Genomic DNA, 18,410 nt, shown 5'->3' on the forward strand with positions numbered 1-18,410 from the left:
TTGGAGACAAGAAATGATGGCGCAAGACCATGACCGAGAAATAACGCGAAAACTTACGGGAAAGAGGTACCAACTGGTAATATTCCAAAAGTATAAGGTCTTAAATTTAAATAATAAAATGCTGTAACAACAGATAGTGTCTCTAACACGTGCCTTAACCGCAAGATAAAGATGGTACGCCAACGTTAATGAGAACCTACATGGCCTATAGAATTCGGGGTCCCTTGTGTTTCCAGGAGACACAGATAAATAAGAAAGAGTGGGTTGGGGGTGCCCAGAGCAGGAAAATTGAGCTTCCTGTGGGAAACTCCCACAGGAACCAATCCTGTATCGATCAACCCATGAGCGGGCCAACAGACTAACACCATCTAGGAGCATGTGGGTATGTCGGTAGGTATAAGTGGTCCATGGTACTTATCTCTAGGAATTGTATATGCTGTGACATTTATCACTTTGCTGGTGATTTTAATAAAACTACTAAAAGGCAGCACTCTGCTGCAGTTTCCACGGTATGCATCCGATGAAGTGAGCTGTAGCTCACGAAAGCTCATGCTCAAATAAATTGGTTAGTCTCGAAGGTGCCACAAGTCCTCCTTTTCTTTTTGCGAATACAGACTAACACGGCTGTTACTCTGAAACCTACTAAAAGGCAGACGCTCTTGTAATTGTCGGTGTTTCATGTGTTCCTATGAACTCTAGATCCAGAACAAACAGAGATAACTCTCTGTTGAACTTTTTTCAGAGTAACAGCCGTGTTAGTCTGTATTTGCAAAAAGAAAAGGAGGACTTGTGGCGCCTTAGAAACTAACCAATTTATTTGAGCATGAGCTTTCGTGAGCTACAGCTCACTTCATCGGATATGAAGTGAGCTGTAGCTCATGAAAGCTTAGGCTCAAATAAATTGGTTAGTCTCTAAGGTGCCACAAGTCCTCCTTTTCTCTATTGAACTTGAGACTGTAGCTGACAGAGCTGATCCCACTGAAATAGGATTAACATTACATAGAATAAAAGGCCCCATTTCCCTAGAAATTTCCCGCTCTGCACATTCCTGCTGCTCTCAGCTCTTTAGAGGGAAATCAGCTGACCCCTGCTCAGCTGAGCCACCTTAGCAATTAGGGTTGGTTGGCCCCAGGCCTGTAGCCCTTCACAGGCCAGCCACCCACAAGCCTGATACCACATGCAGAGTCAAAACTGAGAGCATGTGGCCAGTGTTGCCAACTCTCATGAGTTTACTGCAAGTCTCGCAAGATTTGGTGTTTGCCTTGAAGCTCCAGCTTCCCGGAGGGCTGCGACTGTGTGAGGATCTCGGTTTTCGTTGACATCAAATGCAAGTTTCTAGCACTGCTGATCGGGGACGAAAGCTTGAAAACATGGCCTGAGCATGACTCTAAAAGGCTCAGAAACCCAAAGATAAATAAGAACCCCCAGTTTGTTGTTTTTATAAAAATCTTGCGAGTGTCCAGCCAATCCCAGGATTTTGGGGGCCTGACTTGTCTTTTGAAGGCTTTTTAGCAGCGACTAGTCATTTGGGGCCCTTGAGTTTTCAGCACCTTTATAAGGGATCTTGGGATTTAGAGCACCCACCCTTCTGAAAATCAGGCCTCCAAAGCGCATCAAGTTGGGCGCTTAAAAACTGCAGCCCACCCCAACTCCCTATTGCGAATCTTGGCCAGGGTCTCTTCAGGGAAATGCCCCATTCCCACACATACACTTTGATCTCCACTGATCGTTGCTTTAGAATCCCGGGGTTACTTACAGCGGCTGGCTGTGAGACACGGCTGATAAGCTGAATGCAAACACAGCCAGCAGGTAGACAGCAGATCCTCCCATGGCACCAGAAGACGCCACTTCTCCCAGAAACATCTGCTTTTTGTTCGGATGCCTCTTCTGTTGCGAGCTAACCCCTGGGCAGTGGTCAATATATAATTGCAGAAGCTCCCGGATCCCCAGCACTGACTTGATCTCAATACAGGGGGGTTAGCGTCCCTGCCGCTCAGTCAGGAAGCAGAAGAGGCTACTTTAAGAGGATGATCTTAGTGAATTTCATGCTGGGGGAAGGTAATAGACCAATGGATTGATGGTCTCTATTTATAGCCGGGGTACAGGACGTCTCTTGGCAAAGTGCCTCCATCCCTAATCTAGGAGGTAAGGCCCTCTATTGGCAGGATGGGCAATTTCAGCTCTGTGGTCTATTCCGCTGCCTACTTGTGCCTGTGGTTTGGTAACGTGTGCGCGTTTTATCTAGGTATTGCACAGAGAACTCTCCCCCCCCCCCCAACATTTCAGGTGGCTAAAGCAGGACGCCGCGCCACTCGGGTTTTTGGCCCACTCGCCCTCTTTGGACGGAGGCGGATGGGCCAAATGTGAGTGGTGTTGCAGCCTAGCACCGGGGCTCACAATGCCACTCACGTTTGGCTCGCCCGCCCCTCCGTAGGTGGCGTCGTGGGGCGGGCAGGCCAAACCTGAGCAGCACTGCAAACCCATGCACCAGGTCGCCGTGCCACAGAGTTTGGGGCCCCCCTCAAACTGGGGGCCCAAGGCAAATGGCCCCTTTAGACCCTCCCCTCTGGGCAACCAAGAATGCAGGAAATGTTCACTCCACCAGGAGAGGGGGTTTGGGGGGGTGTCAAAGTAGGACCGTCCCATGAACCGGAGCGCTGCTGGGAGATCTGGAACACCCGCCCCCCCCCCCCACTTCCGGAATGACTTTCAGACACGTGGAGGGGAAATTAACCTTTTTAACGATATTCAGCCGAACAACAACTCCCTGAACAACCTGCACATGCTGCCAGTTCCCTGGCAATGCAGTGAAGGGGAGGGAGCAGAGTCAAGGCTTAGAGACGCTGGGACAGAGGCAGGGTGGGATGATTGTGCTCACTGTACAATCCACAGAGAACATACCTGCCAAGATAAACCCATCTGTGCCCAGGGGGCAGAGTGGGATTAAGTGGGTAGAACTGGCCTGTGGTCTATTGCTAGCTGAGGGAGGGTAGGGTTATCTAATGGTTAGAGAAGGGAACTGGGGGTCAGGACTCCTGGGTTCTACTTCTAGCTTAAAGAGGGGGCTGTGATCTATGGGTTTAAGAAGAGGATTGAGTGGTCAGGGCTCTGGGTTCTACTCCTCGCTATGGGAGTATGGTTTAATGGTTAGAGAAGAAGGGGGTGGGGCAGGGCACCTGGTTCTGCTCCTGCCATGGGCTTGCTGTGTGATATTAGCCAAGATGCTCAGAACCAAAATAGGAAAAGCAGCCTTTAATTCTGAATGCCTCTGTTTTTGGGGGTGCCCAGTGTGAGCTATGAAGGCCTGGGTTTCACAGGGGCTCAGGATCCACAGAGCCCATTCTCAGCACGGCCTGGGACACAGCGATCCTACCGGGGAACCTGAGAAACAGCCAACCCTGGGGAAAGGAAGCTGGCCTCGGATGCCTGGTATCTGGTTATTAGTTTGCTAATAAAGTCAACTTCCAGGAAGAGAGTGAAATTGGCTGTGTATAATGTGTTTGGAACAGGCTGGGGGTGCCATCTGCTCATAGGTTCCCAGAATCCTCCTCACCAAAGTGCTGAACCTCAGATTTGGAGAAATCTCTGAATACATTTGAGAGTAAAAATTCCTCTATTTCCCATCAATCCTGGGTAAACAGTGAAGAAATCAAGGATTGTGAGGCTTTGACAGGAACTGGCAATGCCAGAACTGACGTGGATTCAGGAATGGGAGGGTATCTGGGGGAGAGTGGGGGAAGTGCCTTGTACCTTCCAGTGTAGCAACATGTTGGAATTTCCTTGTAATCTCTGTAGATGTGAGGTGTGGGGCGTGCCAGCCTCTTAGGAAACCCCAGGAAAAGAAAACTCAGCAGTTGCTCGTCAAAGAGCAACAAAACAAAGACTCTCCTGTATCTTAAATGGGTAGGGGGTGGGGTAGGTTAGAGCAAAAAGGCAGCGCACCAGGACTCCTGGGTTCTGTTCCAGCTCTGGCAAGGGAGTTCGGTCTAGTGATTAGCGCGGTGTGTATACTGGTATTCAGGACTCCAGAGTTCAACGCCAGCACAGGGAGGAGAGTGGGGTCTAGTGTTTAGCGTGGTGTGTATACTGGTACTCAGGACTCCTGGGTTCTTGTCCTAGCTTGGGGAGGAAAGTGGGGTTTAGTGGCTAGAATAGTGAAATGAGAGTCAGGACTCCTGGGTTCTAATCCTGGCTCTTGATTTGGAGTGTTTCCTCATTTACTTTTCACTCACATAGCAAGGAAGACACTTTGCATGTTCAGTGCCCTTTACAAACACTGTCACTGCCCTGGGAGGAAGACAGGGGAGTAAGCAGGCTCCAACGTTCCTACCAATAGGTATTAAGCCACTAGCCACACAAAGACAGGATCAGGGGAACTCCTGGCTGTCAATTCCCTTCTCAATCCATTGCACTCTTTCAAATAAGGATGTAATACACTGGCATTGCGGGTGTGGTCATGTCACTCTAAGGTGGCTGACCCTCAGAACCAGGACAATCGCTTGCTCATTACTCATTGCTAAGGTTAGACCAAGTAGCAGGAGATGTTGTGTTTGGCTCTCAGGCCCCCTGCTGTAATCCCACCAGGTGGAGGGCGCTCTCTACCTTACAGGGCTGGATCCAAACCATGGAGGCTAAATACAGTGCAGGGAGAATCTTGCAACATTACTTCCCTGAAGCACTCTCAAGACACGCACAAGAATGTGTGTGTTTCCTAGCTGATGCAGCTAAGACAGCAGGTAAACTGTAAGGCCGTCCAGCTGCTAGCAAACTGGCACGCAAATAATCTGATCTGAAAATAATGGGGCATGCCATTAAACACAGTGGTATGGCATGCCAATAAACCACTATGAAAAAAAATTAGTATGCAAATCAGCAGCATGCAGCGATGCTAATGGGGTTCTTCCAGCTTTCCTGTGAGCACAGTAATAGCAGCTTCTAGCCCCTGGTACTAAGGCACTGCCTTTCACTGAAAATCCCCATAGGTTTCCCCGTCTCATGTTCCCCCTTGTTTGCAAATTGCATCAGGAACCTGTTGCCCAATAAATCCTTCCTCGGTCGAGTGTTGAACCCAGCTCTTTAGCCAGCCGAGATCACAGTCCACCCATGTGTTTGTTCAATAACATGCGCAGGTTGTCTGTAGACTGGAGGGTCAGGGCCATGTTCATCTGAATCTATCTAATATGAAATGATTCAGTGTGAAAGGTGGAATTTTCCAGAAGCCTGTGTCTGAAATTCAGCAAGTGTGCCTAGAAGCATGCGGTCCCTGGATATTTCCCACAGCAGCGCCAAGGTGGCTCGTTAATCCTGCAAATCGCACATCTTGGACACACTGCATTTCTTTCACGTTCTTTCTGTAGCAACTTGTGGCAAATTTGGGTGACCAGATGTCCCGATAAAATTGGGACTGTCCCGTTATTTATTTGTTTGTCCCGCGTCCTGACCGATGTACGGTCGGGACGCCATTTGTTCTGATATTTTGCTTCAGTGGCACGCCGGCTTTTTTATTTTTTTTTTCCTTGGGGCAGCAAAAAACCGAGAGCCGGCCCTGGTGAGCCTGTGGCTGCCCCCCCGCATGTGTCCTCATATTTTCTTCTTGTCATTTGATCACCCTATGGCAAATGGTATAAAGTGCAGATCTTAAACTGCAATTCGTGGGGGCCGCCTCAGGCTAAAGTTACTGTTCTGATGTTTATTTCTGTTTTCCACGTCGCGCTGTTTGGCTTTCGTGTTTTCACGTTTCACTTTTCATCATCGCGCCGATCTCACTGAGAGCATTGTTTTGATGTGTTGTAGAGCAGCGATTTAGTACGCACTTGAGTGCAGGCTTTACGAAATGGGGCCCAGAAATAGCTTTTGGGAAATGACTGGACTCCTCCTCCTACCTAATCCCCTGACTTCCAATTACATTTTTCAGGAGTTCCCTTCCTGAACTTTCAGAAGTATGCGCTGAAGTGAACCAAATACTTTATTTCATAAGTTGAAATACACCCCTTGAATTCTGCTTGCAGCTCTGGTCGCCCCATCTCAAAACAGGTGTATTAGAAGTGGAATAGGTACAGAGAAGGGCAACAAAAATGATGAAGGGATTAAGCTTCCATATGAGAAGAGATTAAAAAGCCCGGGGCTCTTCATCTTGGGAAAGAGATGACTAAGGAGGGATATGACAGAGGTGTATAGAATCAGGACTGGCGCGGAGAAAGTGACTAAGGAAGTGTTATTGACCCCTTCACGTAACACAAGAACCAGGGGGTCACCCCATGAAATTAATGGGCAGCAGGTGTAAAACAACTAAAAGGAAGTCCTGCACACATCATGCAGTCAACCTGTGGAACTCATTGGCAGGGGATGTTGTGAAGGCCAAAACTATAACGGGGTTCAAAAAGAGAACTAGATAAGTTCATGGAGGATAGATCCATCAATGGCTATTAGCCAAGATGGTCAGGGATGCAACCCCATGCTGTGGGGGTCCTTAAGCCTCTGACTGCCAGATGCTGGGACTGGCCGACAGGGGATGGATTATGTGATAATTGCCCTGTTTTGTTCATTCCCTTTGAAACACCTGGCGTTGGCCACTGTCGGAAGACAGGATACTGGGCTAGGACCATTGGTCTGACCCAGTATGGCCGTTCTTATGTTCTTATCTTAATAATCCTCTTTCCACTGCTGGGAAGTCATCGTTAGGACAGAAAGGGCAAGATGAACCCTTTCATTGCAGGGCCACTGATCCCCCACCAGTCCTAGAATAGTCAGAGAATTATTGTATAGTACAGCCTGGCAGAGTGGATACGGTCCAGCCTTTGTCTGTCTTCCTTATTCAGATTGTAAACAGTCTCTCATCATGAATCTGTGCAGCACCTGGTACAATGGGGCCCTGATCTCAGCTGGGGCAGGGGCTGTCCCTCACTAAGTTTCTGTGCAACGCCTGGCACAACGGAGCACTGATCTCAGCTGGGGCATCTAGGCACTGCTGTGATACAAATAATAACAAATATTCATTCATGACGGCACAAAATCTACTTGCCCATTGATAGTGGGACAACTAATGACATTTTACCCACCTGTTAAAATAAATTTGCAAGGCTGGTGTGTGGATTATGGATTAGATATTGTATACTCACCCCCAAATCAAGACCGGATACCTTTCTCGAAGGTATATGCTTTAGTCAGTCACCGGTTATTGGGCTCAGTACAGGGGTAACTGTGTGAAATACAATAGCCTGTGCTTTGCAGGAGGTCAGTCTCGATGATCAAATGGTCTCTTGAAAATCTGTGCGTTTTGGACTAGATTTTGCCTCTGTCAGTGTCATTCCACTGACGGGAGTCGGGGTAAATGGCTTGACATCAGCTGAGGATCTGTTCCCATTCAGTACTCAATACTCATTCAATACAGTAACTCCACCGAGACCAGCCTGTGATCTGACCCTGAGTGTATAAATTAACCCTTTGTGGAAGACACTGCATCTTGCTGAGTGTAGGTACAGCGCCTAGGACAGTGGGCCCCTGATCTCAGCTGGAGTTACCATAATACCAGGCCACGAACACAACTTGCTCCCCTGTCAGCCTGATGGAAAAATTAAAATCTTGCTTGTAAAAAAAGGGTGAGGCTGATTATTACAGCAGATTCAAGTCTTACGCATTGGGCTCACACCCGGATTTGGGGCCAGGGCCTCGGCTGCTGCAAACCAGCATTGCTCTAACGAAGTCAATAGAAGTAGGGTTGTTTACACCAGCTGAGGATGTGGCCGTCTGGCTTTAAATGTAGCTAATAATGGCAGCATCTGCCCAGCTCTGTATTTATTATTCATATAGCATTAGCACTTCGAGGGCCCAGCATGCTAGGCGCTGGTCATACATAGCAAGGGGCAGTGGCTCTGTTCCAGAGGTTCATCATCCAGAGGCAATGCGAGAGGTCACACCGCAGGTCAGGGGCAAAGCCTGGAAGAGAATTCAGATCTCCTGGGTCCCAGGCGACTGCCTTAGCCATGACACCATGTTGCTTTTACTTTCACCGCTCCCATTCCACTGAGCCCTCCTTGGTCCCGCTAGCCATATGGCATTGTTACCGCTCAGACTTGTGACACCCGTTGTTAGGTAAGCCCAGTCGGCTGCTTAGCCGTAAGTACATATGTTGCAACTGGATGTCTTTGGATATTGTCCAGACTGAAGCCCTGTCCAAATACCACTGCCAGGAAAAGAAACCTGTTACTGGAAGCCAGCTGATAAGGTGCCTTCCCCCATTAACCCTTCCCTGGTTTGCAGTGCTTTGCTTTTACCCAGAGGAAGGGAAAAACAGACTCTGAGATGAGTGATCTCAGTGGGGCTAGGCGGGTTCATACCAGTGGAGGATCCGGCCCAGAGATCTGAAGGTCTGGTTCATCAAGGAGGTTAACCTCTAAAAGGCCAGGTACTGGATTACAGGGTTATTGCAGGCGAAAAGCAATAGGTTAACCCGGTGCCTGTGCAAATTGCTGTTTCGAGCTTCAAAGCAACCAAAGGGATTTTGATACCCATCCGCCATTAAAATGTGTCTGAATCCTCTCCATGGCTTTGAAGATGCTAACCAGGATGTATTTTTCAGGGGCACAGGAAATGCCACACCAGATCAGATCATAGGGTCATCGCCAAGCATGGCTATTACCAGACATTTCAGAGCCAGGTGCAAGAAACTCTACTGTGGACAATTATAGCCTGCCCAGGGGGACATTACCTCTCATGTGGCAATGAGTTCTGGAGGCTAATTCCACATTATTATTTCCTTTGATCAGTTTTATGTTACCTGGCAGTAGCACCCAAAGGCCTTCTTTGTGCTACGTGCTGTGCAAACATACAAAGCAGGTGTAGATGATGGGTGGTTGAACATGCTGGTGCCCTCTCTTTATTAGCACTCCCACCATTGCTATCAGCAGCGTAGATTCCCTAATAGAGTGTAGAGGAGTCCTCGCCTAAGAGACAGTTTCTGCCCCAAAGGTTTTACAATCCAAGTGAGTGGGATAGACAGAGAGATCCACCCTTCTGGGGCTCCCTTGAGGACTGGGACCGCTTTCCCTACTGAAACATCCCAGGACTTGCCCAAGGTAAAAGAGGGTCAAAAGGGAGATCCAGGAAGAGAATCCAGGAGTCCTGATTCTCAGCTTGCCCCCTCGTTGTAACCCAGTGGATCCCACTCCCCTCCCAGAGCCAGGAATATAACCCAAGCGTCCTGACTCCCAGCCCCGAGTGCTTTAACACATTTGAACCTATTCCTCATTCACAGCTGGGAGCAGAACCCAGGAGTCCTGACTTCCAGCCCCAATTCTCCATGCTAGGCCTGAACTGTGGTATTGATCAGCGCCCCACCATTCTGATCTGTGGCTAGCACCTTGGCATGGAGTAAACACAAGCCCAGCCTCAGGTCCCTAATTCCAACTCCAGCCCTTGGAAAGACAACTAAACCCTTGTGTCAAGGGAGTGAAGAAAACATCTTTTGTTCTGAACTTTTCCCGTTTCCTGGGCTCCTCCTGGTCACTGACTAACCCGCCCAGCTGTTTGCACAAGGGCTCATCTTACAGGCAACTCTGAGGATAAATAGCCCAGGAGGAGCTACTTCTCCTCACCCTCCTGTCCTCACCATGGGGGGCTCTGCTCTCTACCTGGTGGCTGTGTTTGCTTTCTACTTCCCGGCTGTTTCTCACAGCCAACTGTAAGTACCCCCGCGCTTCTGCCACGGTGATGAGGATATTAACCAGGATTTGTTAAATGGCTCCCAATGGAAACAAAGCTCAATTTTCCTCTCTTCTCTGCTACTGTGTTTGGAGTGGGAACAGGCTGCAGAAATTCTCTTCCTCACCTGGTCCAAGCCTCTTCTTCCTCGCTCAGTTCCAAGGCTAATTTTGGGGTTTGGAAGACGGAATTTTTTTTAAAAGAATAAACTGAATTTTGAACTCACTTGATCTAAATGAACCAGGTGTAGACAGGGAGTAATTTCATTGAAAACAATGGGGTTGCACCCCCCTGAAATGCACTGAAATCAGTGGGGTTGTCTTTCCCTTGGCTTCAGTGGCCTTTGGATTAGGCCCTAAAAGAAACCAGAATCAGGTTCTACAGGGCCATATTTTGAACTCCTTGCTCAGTTTCTACATCCACAAGACACCCAGTGGGAATAAATTCTATTTTCAGTGTGTACTGGTGCAAATCTGGAGTAACTCCACAGACTTCAACGGGTAGTTAGTTACACTGGAGTAACTCCACTGGCTAAGGGAATTGCTTATGGTGCATGAGGCAGACCAGAACCCAGTTCACTTCCAAGGGGCTGGTGGGCTTCCGAAGCACAGTGGTCCACCGCTTGGGCGCTGCACTGGGAGTCAGGACTCCTGGGTTCTATTTCCAGCTGTTGGAGGGAATGTGCCTCAGGGGCCAGAAGATGGGAATGGGAGTCAGAGCTCCTTGGTTCTACCTGATGCTCTCACAGGGGGGATATCGAGGAGATGCCTGGGTTCTAGGAGGGGGATAATGTCTAGTGGTTAGAGCCGGGGTGTGTGACTTGGAGTCAAAACTGCTGGGTTCTATTCCCAGCTGAGTCACTGACTGGCTGTGTGACCTTAAGGAAGTCCCTTCCCTTTTCTGTGCCGGCCTCTCCCTCCTCTGTGAAAGGGGAATCACGACACTGTAAAGTGCTACGAGATCTATGCCTGGCAAGTACTTTGAGTTTGACCCCGGGGCTAAGCTTCTATTGTCCATCTGACTGACTGGCTGCCTGGCATGGTTACTGCCTCCCGGCCTGTTCATGTCTGTGCTGGGGTGGCCCGATGAACAGCCCCGAGCCAGACCAATAGCCCATGTGCTTGGCTCTAAAGCTGGGAAGGGATCTTGGTGCAAGGGGGTGGCAGCGATAAAAGGGAGGAGGCAGGAACAGGTAGTTTGATTTGATTTGGTGCCGCCCCCTGTGGCCAGGCCAAACGATGGACGTGACACTGAGCGGGAGAAGGAAGGAAACTCTGAGGGATGTCTCCCTTCAGAACTGCAGGGAGGGAGCTGCTTAAAGGTTCATCCTACCTCAGGGGCCTGCTGAGTCAGTGAGAAGCCAGCAGCTGCATGAGAGATGCTTTGATCTGTCAGGATGACCAAACTCACATACGAAGCCTGTGTTGGGTCCCCACCCTCCCCATGGGGCGGGAGGGGCTGCCGTCCGGACGCCAGACTTCGGGGTGATAGACAGATGTCCGGATGGGGGTTTGGGTTTTGCAGGGTGACCCCACTGGGAATGCACCACGGTGGGCTGCAGGCCAGATGTGCAGACCTCGTTGCAGCTTTCCCCAAAGTGTTCCAGAGATTTATGAAACCGGTTTCTGAGCCTGGGCCAACTTTCAGGAAAGGAGGAGGGGGGGTTCCCCCAGGAGGGAGAGAGGAGATTTGGTAGCCACCATGCAGTGCTCACTCCAGGTCTCAACCCTGACCTGTGTCTCTAGGATTTCTAGAAGGAACATCAGGGGCCTACCTGGTCCATTTTGACCGCGTTCTGGTGCATGGCTGGTACCAAACGGACGCCCTGCTTAGATGCTCCTGGTATTGCCTGAGGAAGCGATGAGCAGTAAACGTGGCCCATGCTCGACGACTCCCCAGCGCAGCGTTCTCCTCTCTAGGAAGGGTCATAGAATCATAGAATCTCAGGGTTGGAAGGGACCTCAGGAGGGTCTAGTCCAACCCCCTACTCCAAGCAGGACCGATCCCCAATTAAATCAAGCCTGACCTTAAAAACTTCTAAGGAAGGAGATTCCACCACCTCCCTAGGTAACGCATTCCAGTGCTTCACCACCCTCCTAGTGAAAGAGTTTTTCCTAATATCCAACCTAAATGTCCCCCACTGCAACTTGAGACCATTACTCCTTGTTCTGTCATCTGCTACCACTGAGAACAGTCTAGAGCCATCCTCTTTGGAACCCCCTTTCAGGTAGTTGAAAACAGCTATCAAATCCCCCCTCATTCTTCTGTTCTGTAGACTAAACATCCCCAGTTCCCTCAGCTTCTCCTCATAAGTCATGTGTTCCAGACCCCTAATCATTTTTGTTGCCCTCCGCTGGACTCTTTCCAATTTTTCCACATCCTTCTTGTAGTGTGGGGCCCAAAACTGGACACAGTACTCCAGATGAGGCCTCACCAATGTCGAATAGAGGGGAACGATCACTTTCCTCGATCTGCTGGCCATGCCCCTACTTATACATCCCAAAATGCCATTGGCTTTCTTGGCAACAAGGGCACACTGTTGACTCATATCCAGCTTCTCGTCCACTGTAATCCCTAGGTCCTTTTCTGCAGAACTGCTGCCGAGCCATTCGGTCCCTAGTCTGTAGCAGTGCATGGTATTCTTCCCTCCTAAGTGCAGGACTCTGCACTTATCCTTATTGAACCTCATCAGATTTCTTTTGGCCCAATCCTCCAATTTGTCTAGGGCCCTCTGTATCCTATCCCTGCCCTCCAGCGTATCTACCACTCCTCCCAGTTTAGTGTCATCTGCAAACTTGCTGAGGGTGCAATCCACGCCATCCTCTAGATCATTTATGAAGATATTGAACAAAACCGGCCCCAGGACCGACCCTTGGGGACTCCACTTGATACCGGCTGCCAACTAGACATGGAGCCATTGATCAATACCCGTTGAGCCCGACAATCTAGCCAGCTTTCTATCCACCTTATAGTCCATTCATCCAGCCCATACTTCCTTAACTTGCTGGCAAGAATACTGTGGGAGACCATGTCAAAAGCTTTGCTAAAGTCAAGGAACAACACGTCCACTGCTTTCCCTTCATCCACAGAACCAGTTATCTCGTCATAGAAGGCAATTAGATTAGTCAGGCATGACTTGCCCTTGGTGAATCCATGCTGACTGTTCCTGATCACTTTCCTCTCCTCTAAGTGCTTCAGAAGTGATTCCTTGAGGACCTGATCCATGATTTTTCCAGGGACTGAGGTGAGGCTGACTGGCCTGTAGTTCCCAGGATCCTCCTCCTTCCCTTTTTTAAAGATGGGCACGACATTAGCCTTTTTCTAGTCATCTGGGACCTCCCCCGATTGCCATGAGTTTTCAAAGATAATGGCCAATGGCTCTGCAGTCACATCCGCCAACTCCAACACATCCGCCATGCTCCAACACAGCATCGGTCTCTCCCAGGGGCACTGGAGTCAGCACGAGCTTAGATGGGAGAGCTCCTTCTACCGAGCCCCCACCCCTCTTCCTGCAGCACAGCGCCCCCTAGCACCGCACTGGGGCATTGGGGTCAGCAGGGACTGCCAGCGGAGAGCGCCCCCTGCTGAGCCCCCCCACAGTGCCAGATTAAAAAATTCTGGGGCCCTGTGTGCACTATGGAAATGGTGGGTGAGTGTGTGACGGGGGGGGGAGGGGTTGGGTCCTACCCCTAGGGGGTGGGAGGACCTAGGAGGGTATTGGAGAGTGAGGCCGCCCCCCAGTCACCCCACATGGTGGCTCCTGTCCCATGGGGCTGGCCTGGCTCCCTGCTCCAGCCCATTGGCTGTCACCATAGTGCACTGGCAGGGGTGGGGCCTCTGTTCCTATCCTAGTCCTGGCACCATCGGCTTGCCCACCTGAAAGTGGACTGTGATGGGCCAAAACAAATAATCTGACAGGCTTTGTTCCCTCCCCTCTCCCCCACCGGGTGGACAGGCACCCCCAGAGATGGGGGCCCAGTGTAAGAGCACTGAATACACGTGGGTTAAACCGGTCCTGCCCCCACCAGCACAGCACTAGCCTCCAACTGGGGCAGCAGGATCAGCATAGAGTTGGAAGAGAGCACCCCCTGCCGAGCCACCACCTTGCTCGTTGCAATGCAGCACCCCCAGCACCATGCCGGGGCATTGGGGTCAGCACTGACTTACAGGGAAGAGCATCCCCGACTGTATCAGTGTACAGCTGGGCACCCCATTTCAGAAAAGTGACAACAGCAATGTCTTTTATGACAGGATTAGGCCGGGGGACACATCCACTCACAGCAATTTTCCGTAGGGACAGGAGCACATCATGTCCTGAACTTTTCGCCTACGTGTGTGTGCGTATGATCTTTATCTGGTATGAAAAACTCAAGTCCAATCGTCTGTCACCCTTCCTACCGGAGTGACACACAGACAACTTGGCTGACATTTAGCAAAGCTTTTTATTTCCCCCCAGGCCTACTTCCTTGTGAATTCACAACACCGTGGGTGATGTAATCAGTCAGTTATTTCACCTGGAAGACGGTAACCCTGATTTAACTCCATTGCCTGAGGGGGGATTTTCCAGACAGCCTAGGTGATTTAGGGGCAAAGTCAACTGGACTCGGAAGGGCTTGTTTCCATGAAGAGTTAGTTCACAACAAACCGAAGTGTAAATCTACCCCACACTAGCCCACTGCACACTAACTGTCTGTGTGGACACTGTTAATGTGTACTAACAGTTCCTTAGTGCACTTTGTCTTCGTGCACCTTGGGCCCCGAATACTGTGGCCCTGCTGCAATTTTTAGGCACCAGCTCGATCAGAGCTAGCACCTGTATGCCCGGGTCTACATTTAACATTTACGTCAACCAAGCTACATTGCCCAGGGCTTTAAGCAGCAGTGTAGTTAAGCCAACCTAACTGCCGGTATAGATGGGGCTCGGTTGATGGAGGAATGGATGGTGCATTATCTACAGCGAGTAGAGCCTGTAGTGTAGACAAGCCCTATGTCTACCCAAATTGGGAGTCACGCCTCCCAGTGGCTGTGTAGACATACCTCTAGGGGCAGGAGCTGTCTCTTAGTCTGTGTTTCTTACTATGCATCAGTCGCTGCTGGGATTTTGAGATGCTGCTGTAAAGCAAATAATAAATTATAAACCGTGGTAACAAGCCTGGTATAAAACCTCCTTCGGGATGTGGGAATCACAACCAGTGGGGTTTTAAATACTGACTGAATTAATCACATCGACCTTTTTGCCATTCACAGCTACTCCCTGATCACGCCCAATGTCCTGCGGGTGGAGAGTGAAGAGAAGGTCGTGGTGGAAGCCCATGGCCTCAATGCCCCAATCACGGTTACAGTCACCGTGCATGACTTCCCGCATAAGAAACACGTCTTATACCAGGTCCGAACCGACCTCAACCCTGTGAATGGGATGATGGGCACAGCCATAATAAAGGTGGGTAAAACCCCAGGCTCAGGTCACCCAGTGAAACAAAGGGTATAATTTTCAACAGTGTCCCACTCATTTTAGGAGCCTCCAGTATTTTGGTTCCCCAACTCTGCAATACCGAGGCGTTCAGACCCCGTCCAGGTTGGATGTCGTTCCAGAAGAGACACTCTAGCCCAGCACGAAGTTATGAGTTTGAAATGCTGGGTCAAAGTCTATGGCCTTTGTTATACATAGGGCCCTATCAAATTCACAGTTGTGAAAAACGCATCATAGACCATGAAATCAGACCTCCTCTGTGAAATCTAGCTATTGGAGGGGAGGAGAAGGGGCAGGGCTGGGGGGTGTCCCAGCCGGGGGCTCCTACCATGCCCCTGGCTCCAGCTGTTAGTCCCTTCAGGGCTGGGGAGGGACATGACTTACTGTTACCCTGCACAGCTGCTTTCTGGGGGAGAACAGACCCATGTCTGTCCTGTCCCTCCCCAGCCCCGCTGAGAGGAGCAGCTAGGAGCCCCTGGCTGGGGCGCTCCCAGAAGCACGGGGGAGATCAGACCCACCTCCACCTCTGGGAACCTCCTGCGGCTGCAGGAAGCTGAGGGCAGTGCAGAAATGAGGGTGGCAAACCTATGACCCCCCTACAACAGGTTTGTGACCCCCCTCCCCATGAATCCCTTTTGGGTCAGGATCCTCCCAGTTACAACACCCTGAAATTTCAGATGTAAACATCCCAGAACATGAAATTGACTAATTTTCAAATCCTAGGTCCATGAAATTGACCAGAATGGACTATGAATTTGGTTGGGCCCTAGTTATACAGAAGGTCAGACAAGCTAGCTGATCATGTTGGTCCCTTCTGGCCGTAACATCTACGAATCTATTAGTGATGGGGGACGTATAGCTAACTAGTCAGATAAGCACTGTGGGGGTCTCTTGTTGGGGACCTAAAAACTGAGGTGCCCCTAGGGTGACCAGATGTCCTGTTTTTATAGAGAAAGTCCTGATATTTGGGGCTTTTTCTTATATAGGCTCCTATTACCCCCCACCCTCTGTCCCGATTTTTCATACTTGCTGTCTGGTGACCTAGGTGCTCCAAATTAGGAGGTAGAAGAAAAAGTTGAGAGGAAGGATGGTCGAGTGGTTAGGGTGCTAGCCTAGGACTCAGCAGACCTGGGTTTGATTTCTAGCTGTGTCACAGACTCTCTCTGAGTTCTTGGGTAAGTCACTTAGTTGCTCTGTGCCTCAGTTTTCCCATCTGTGAAATATTGATAATAGCGCTTCTTTCTTTTGCTGGGGGGCAGGAGGGGACATGCTGTGAGGTAATAATATACTGGGTAATAATATACTGACACGGTAATAGGGGCCATATAATAACTTAAATAGATAAACTGAATCACAGTGAGATCTAACAGCAAACCACACTGGACAGATTTTAATTCCGTTGCTTAATGCATGGCTGGGAGATACTCAGGTATTGCAGTGGTGGGGGCGGTACAAGAACCTGTATTGAACAAAACATGCAAATGACATGATTTTGTTTATTTTTTGGCATTTTCCATTGCAAATTAAAAAAAAAAGACGACAATGAAATGGTTAAAGTCACAAGAGTTTGGTGAATACCTTGGTCTTAATTCCTGTTGACACGTCAAAGCCAATTATTTGTGTCTCAGTTGACTTGGGAGCTACTTCGTTCAATGCACCGAGGTTGTGTGGTCAGGTACATAACCATACGCACTAGGGCTCGTGTTTGCACTGCCTGGGAAACTTGCTCAGAGCTTGCCAAATCCTGTCCCTAATCTGCGCTGGGCACAGCATCATTTCTGGGTGGGGTTCCCTGGTGGAGCAGGATTCTCGTTTTGACTTGATCCAGAGTCCTGGCCAGGAATGGAGAGTTGAGGGACAGAGGGAAGGTCTCTAAGATGTTACAGTTTTAGGGGAGGACAGTAGGAATAGTCGGGAGCACATCAGTGCAGTAGAACTGACTTCAGCAGGGCACCCATGGGATGCTCTTTGGTTCACAGACATTCCATATAACAGGAGGTGATGGGACAATGGGTACAGGGCTGTCCAAATGGTCTGGCCTGACTCACTGGTGGTGACCTACGCTGACTCTGTGTCATCCTGGGAATCCCCCTCCACCTGGGGCATTCCCCAATGAGGAGACCCACCATCTTCTGGCAGCTGTGTAAGCTGCTGGAGGAACTGCATGTAGAGCAGGTTAGTAAAAGGCCATGATTTCTTATGGATTCTTTCCATGTATAACCTAAGCATCGTTAACACTGCAAAGGTCTTTTGCGTAGAGCATCCCTTGTGGTGGTGAGTAAAAGCAGGAAGAACTTATCCATGCTCTTCTTCTCATGCAGGTTCCCACCAAAGAGATAAAGAAAGATTCCAGACAAAACCAGTATGTTGTGGTCCAGGCTAAGTTCCCTCAGCAAACCCTGGAGAAAGTGGTTCTGGTCCATTTCCACAGTGGATACATCTTTATCCAGACGGATAAAACCATCTATACACCTGGGTCTACAGGTACTGCCTTCCCCTGGTTTCTACTAATGGGAAGGGGTGGGAGCTGCTGATGTCATGCCATATCTGCAGCAGGGCTGCAGGGTCCATCCTGTGCATATGGTTTTTCTTGTTTGGTTGAAGATGGAGGACAGTTGGAGAAGAGACTCTGCCACCACCAATTTGTAATATTTCACCCTTCACCATCGTCCTAACTGGGATGTCCCATTGAGTGTTAGATACCGAAAGACTGGGTGGGCCATGGGATTGAGAATGGGCGATGGAACTTTTCAAATCCCAGTGACTGGTTCAGCTCCATCTTGTACTGAGATACATGCCCCCATCTGACAGCCGTCCAAAGCCTGTGTGAAATACGGGCTGCTAATCCCAGCTCATTCAGAGCAGGACAGGTCCCTGCAATGACAAAGCCCTCCCACCTGGTACTTAGGGACAGGGGAGAAAAGCAAGACAACGCCCTAAAGAAAAAAGCCATGGAGATCTCCGACTTTAGAAAGAGGCTATTGTGAAACAACCCCTGATGGGGGCTGATGGCTCAGATCCTCCATGGAGTTAGGCACCGAACTCCCGTTGGTTTCAATCGGACTTAGACACCTAAGTAGTTTTGAGGATCTGGGCCAAGGTGTTTATCAGTTAACAACGTCCCTCTCTTCTCTCTTTATTTTCTCAGTCCTCTACCGGATCTTCACTGTGGGTCACAAACTAGAACCAGTGACCAAAACAGTGATCGTGGAGTTTGAGGTGAGGTCGCTGTTCTGAGTGA

At 49.7% G+C, this 18,410-nt stretch overlaps 2 protein-coding genes across 2 annotated transcripts in view; one reads left to right on the forward strand and one right to left on the reverse strand.

Annotated features, from left to right (window-relative positions):
* LOC125627517 (complement C3) overlaps positions 1–2,037 on the reverse strand; it is a 51,316-nt gene extending 49,279 nt beyond the window's left edge. Inside the window, exon 1 of the mRNA XM_048831684.2 lies at positions 1,757–2,037. Coding sequence (XP_048687641.2) covers positions 1,757–1,863 — 107 coding nt within the window. The 5' untranslated portion in view covers positions 1,864–2,037. The remainder of the gene's footprint in view (positions 1–1,756) is intronic.
* A 7,521-nt stretch (positions 2,038–9,558) lies between these two features.
* LOC125629907 (A.superbus venom factor 1-like) overlaps positions 9,559–18,410 on the forward strand; it is a 53,557-nt gene continuing 44,705 nt past the window's right edge. The window contains exons 1-4 of the mRNA XM_075121536.1: positions 9,559–9,679; positions 14,947–15,139; positions 17,491–17,653; positions 18,318–18,388. Of these exons, the coding sequence (XP_074977637.1) occupies positions 9,609–9,679; positions 14,947–15,139; positions 17,491–17,653; positions 18,318–18,388 (498 nt within the window). The 5' untranslated portion in view covers positions 9,559–9,608. The remainder of the gene's footprint in view (positions 9,680–14,946; positions 15,140–17,490; positions 17,654–18,317; positions 18,389–18,410) is intronic.

The sequence above is a fragment of the Caretta caretta genome, chromosome 20, assembly GCF_965140235.1.
Source record: "Caretta caretta isolate rCarCar2 chromosome 20, rCarCar1.hap1, whole genome shotgun sequence".
Lineage (NCBI taxonomy): Eukaryota > Metazoa > Chordata > Testudines > Cheloniidae > Caretta > Caretta caretta.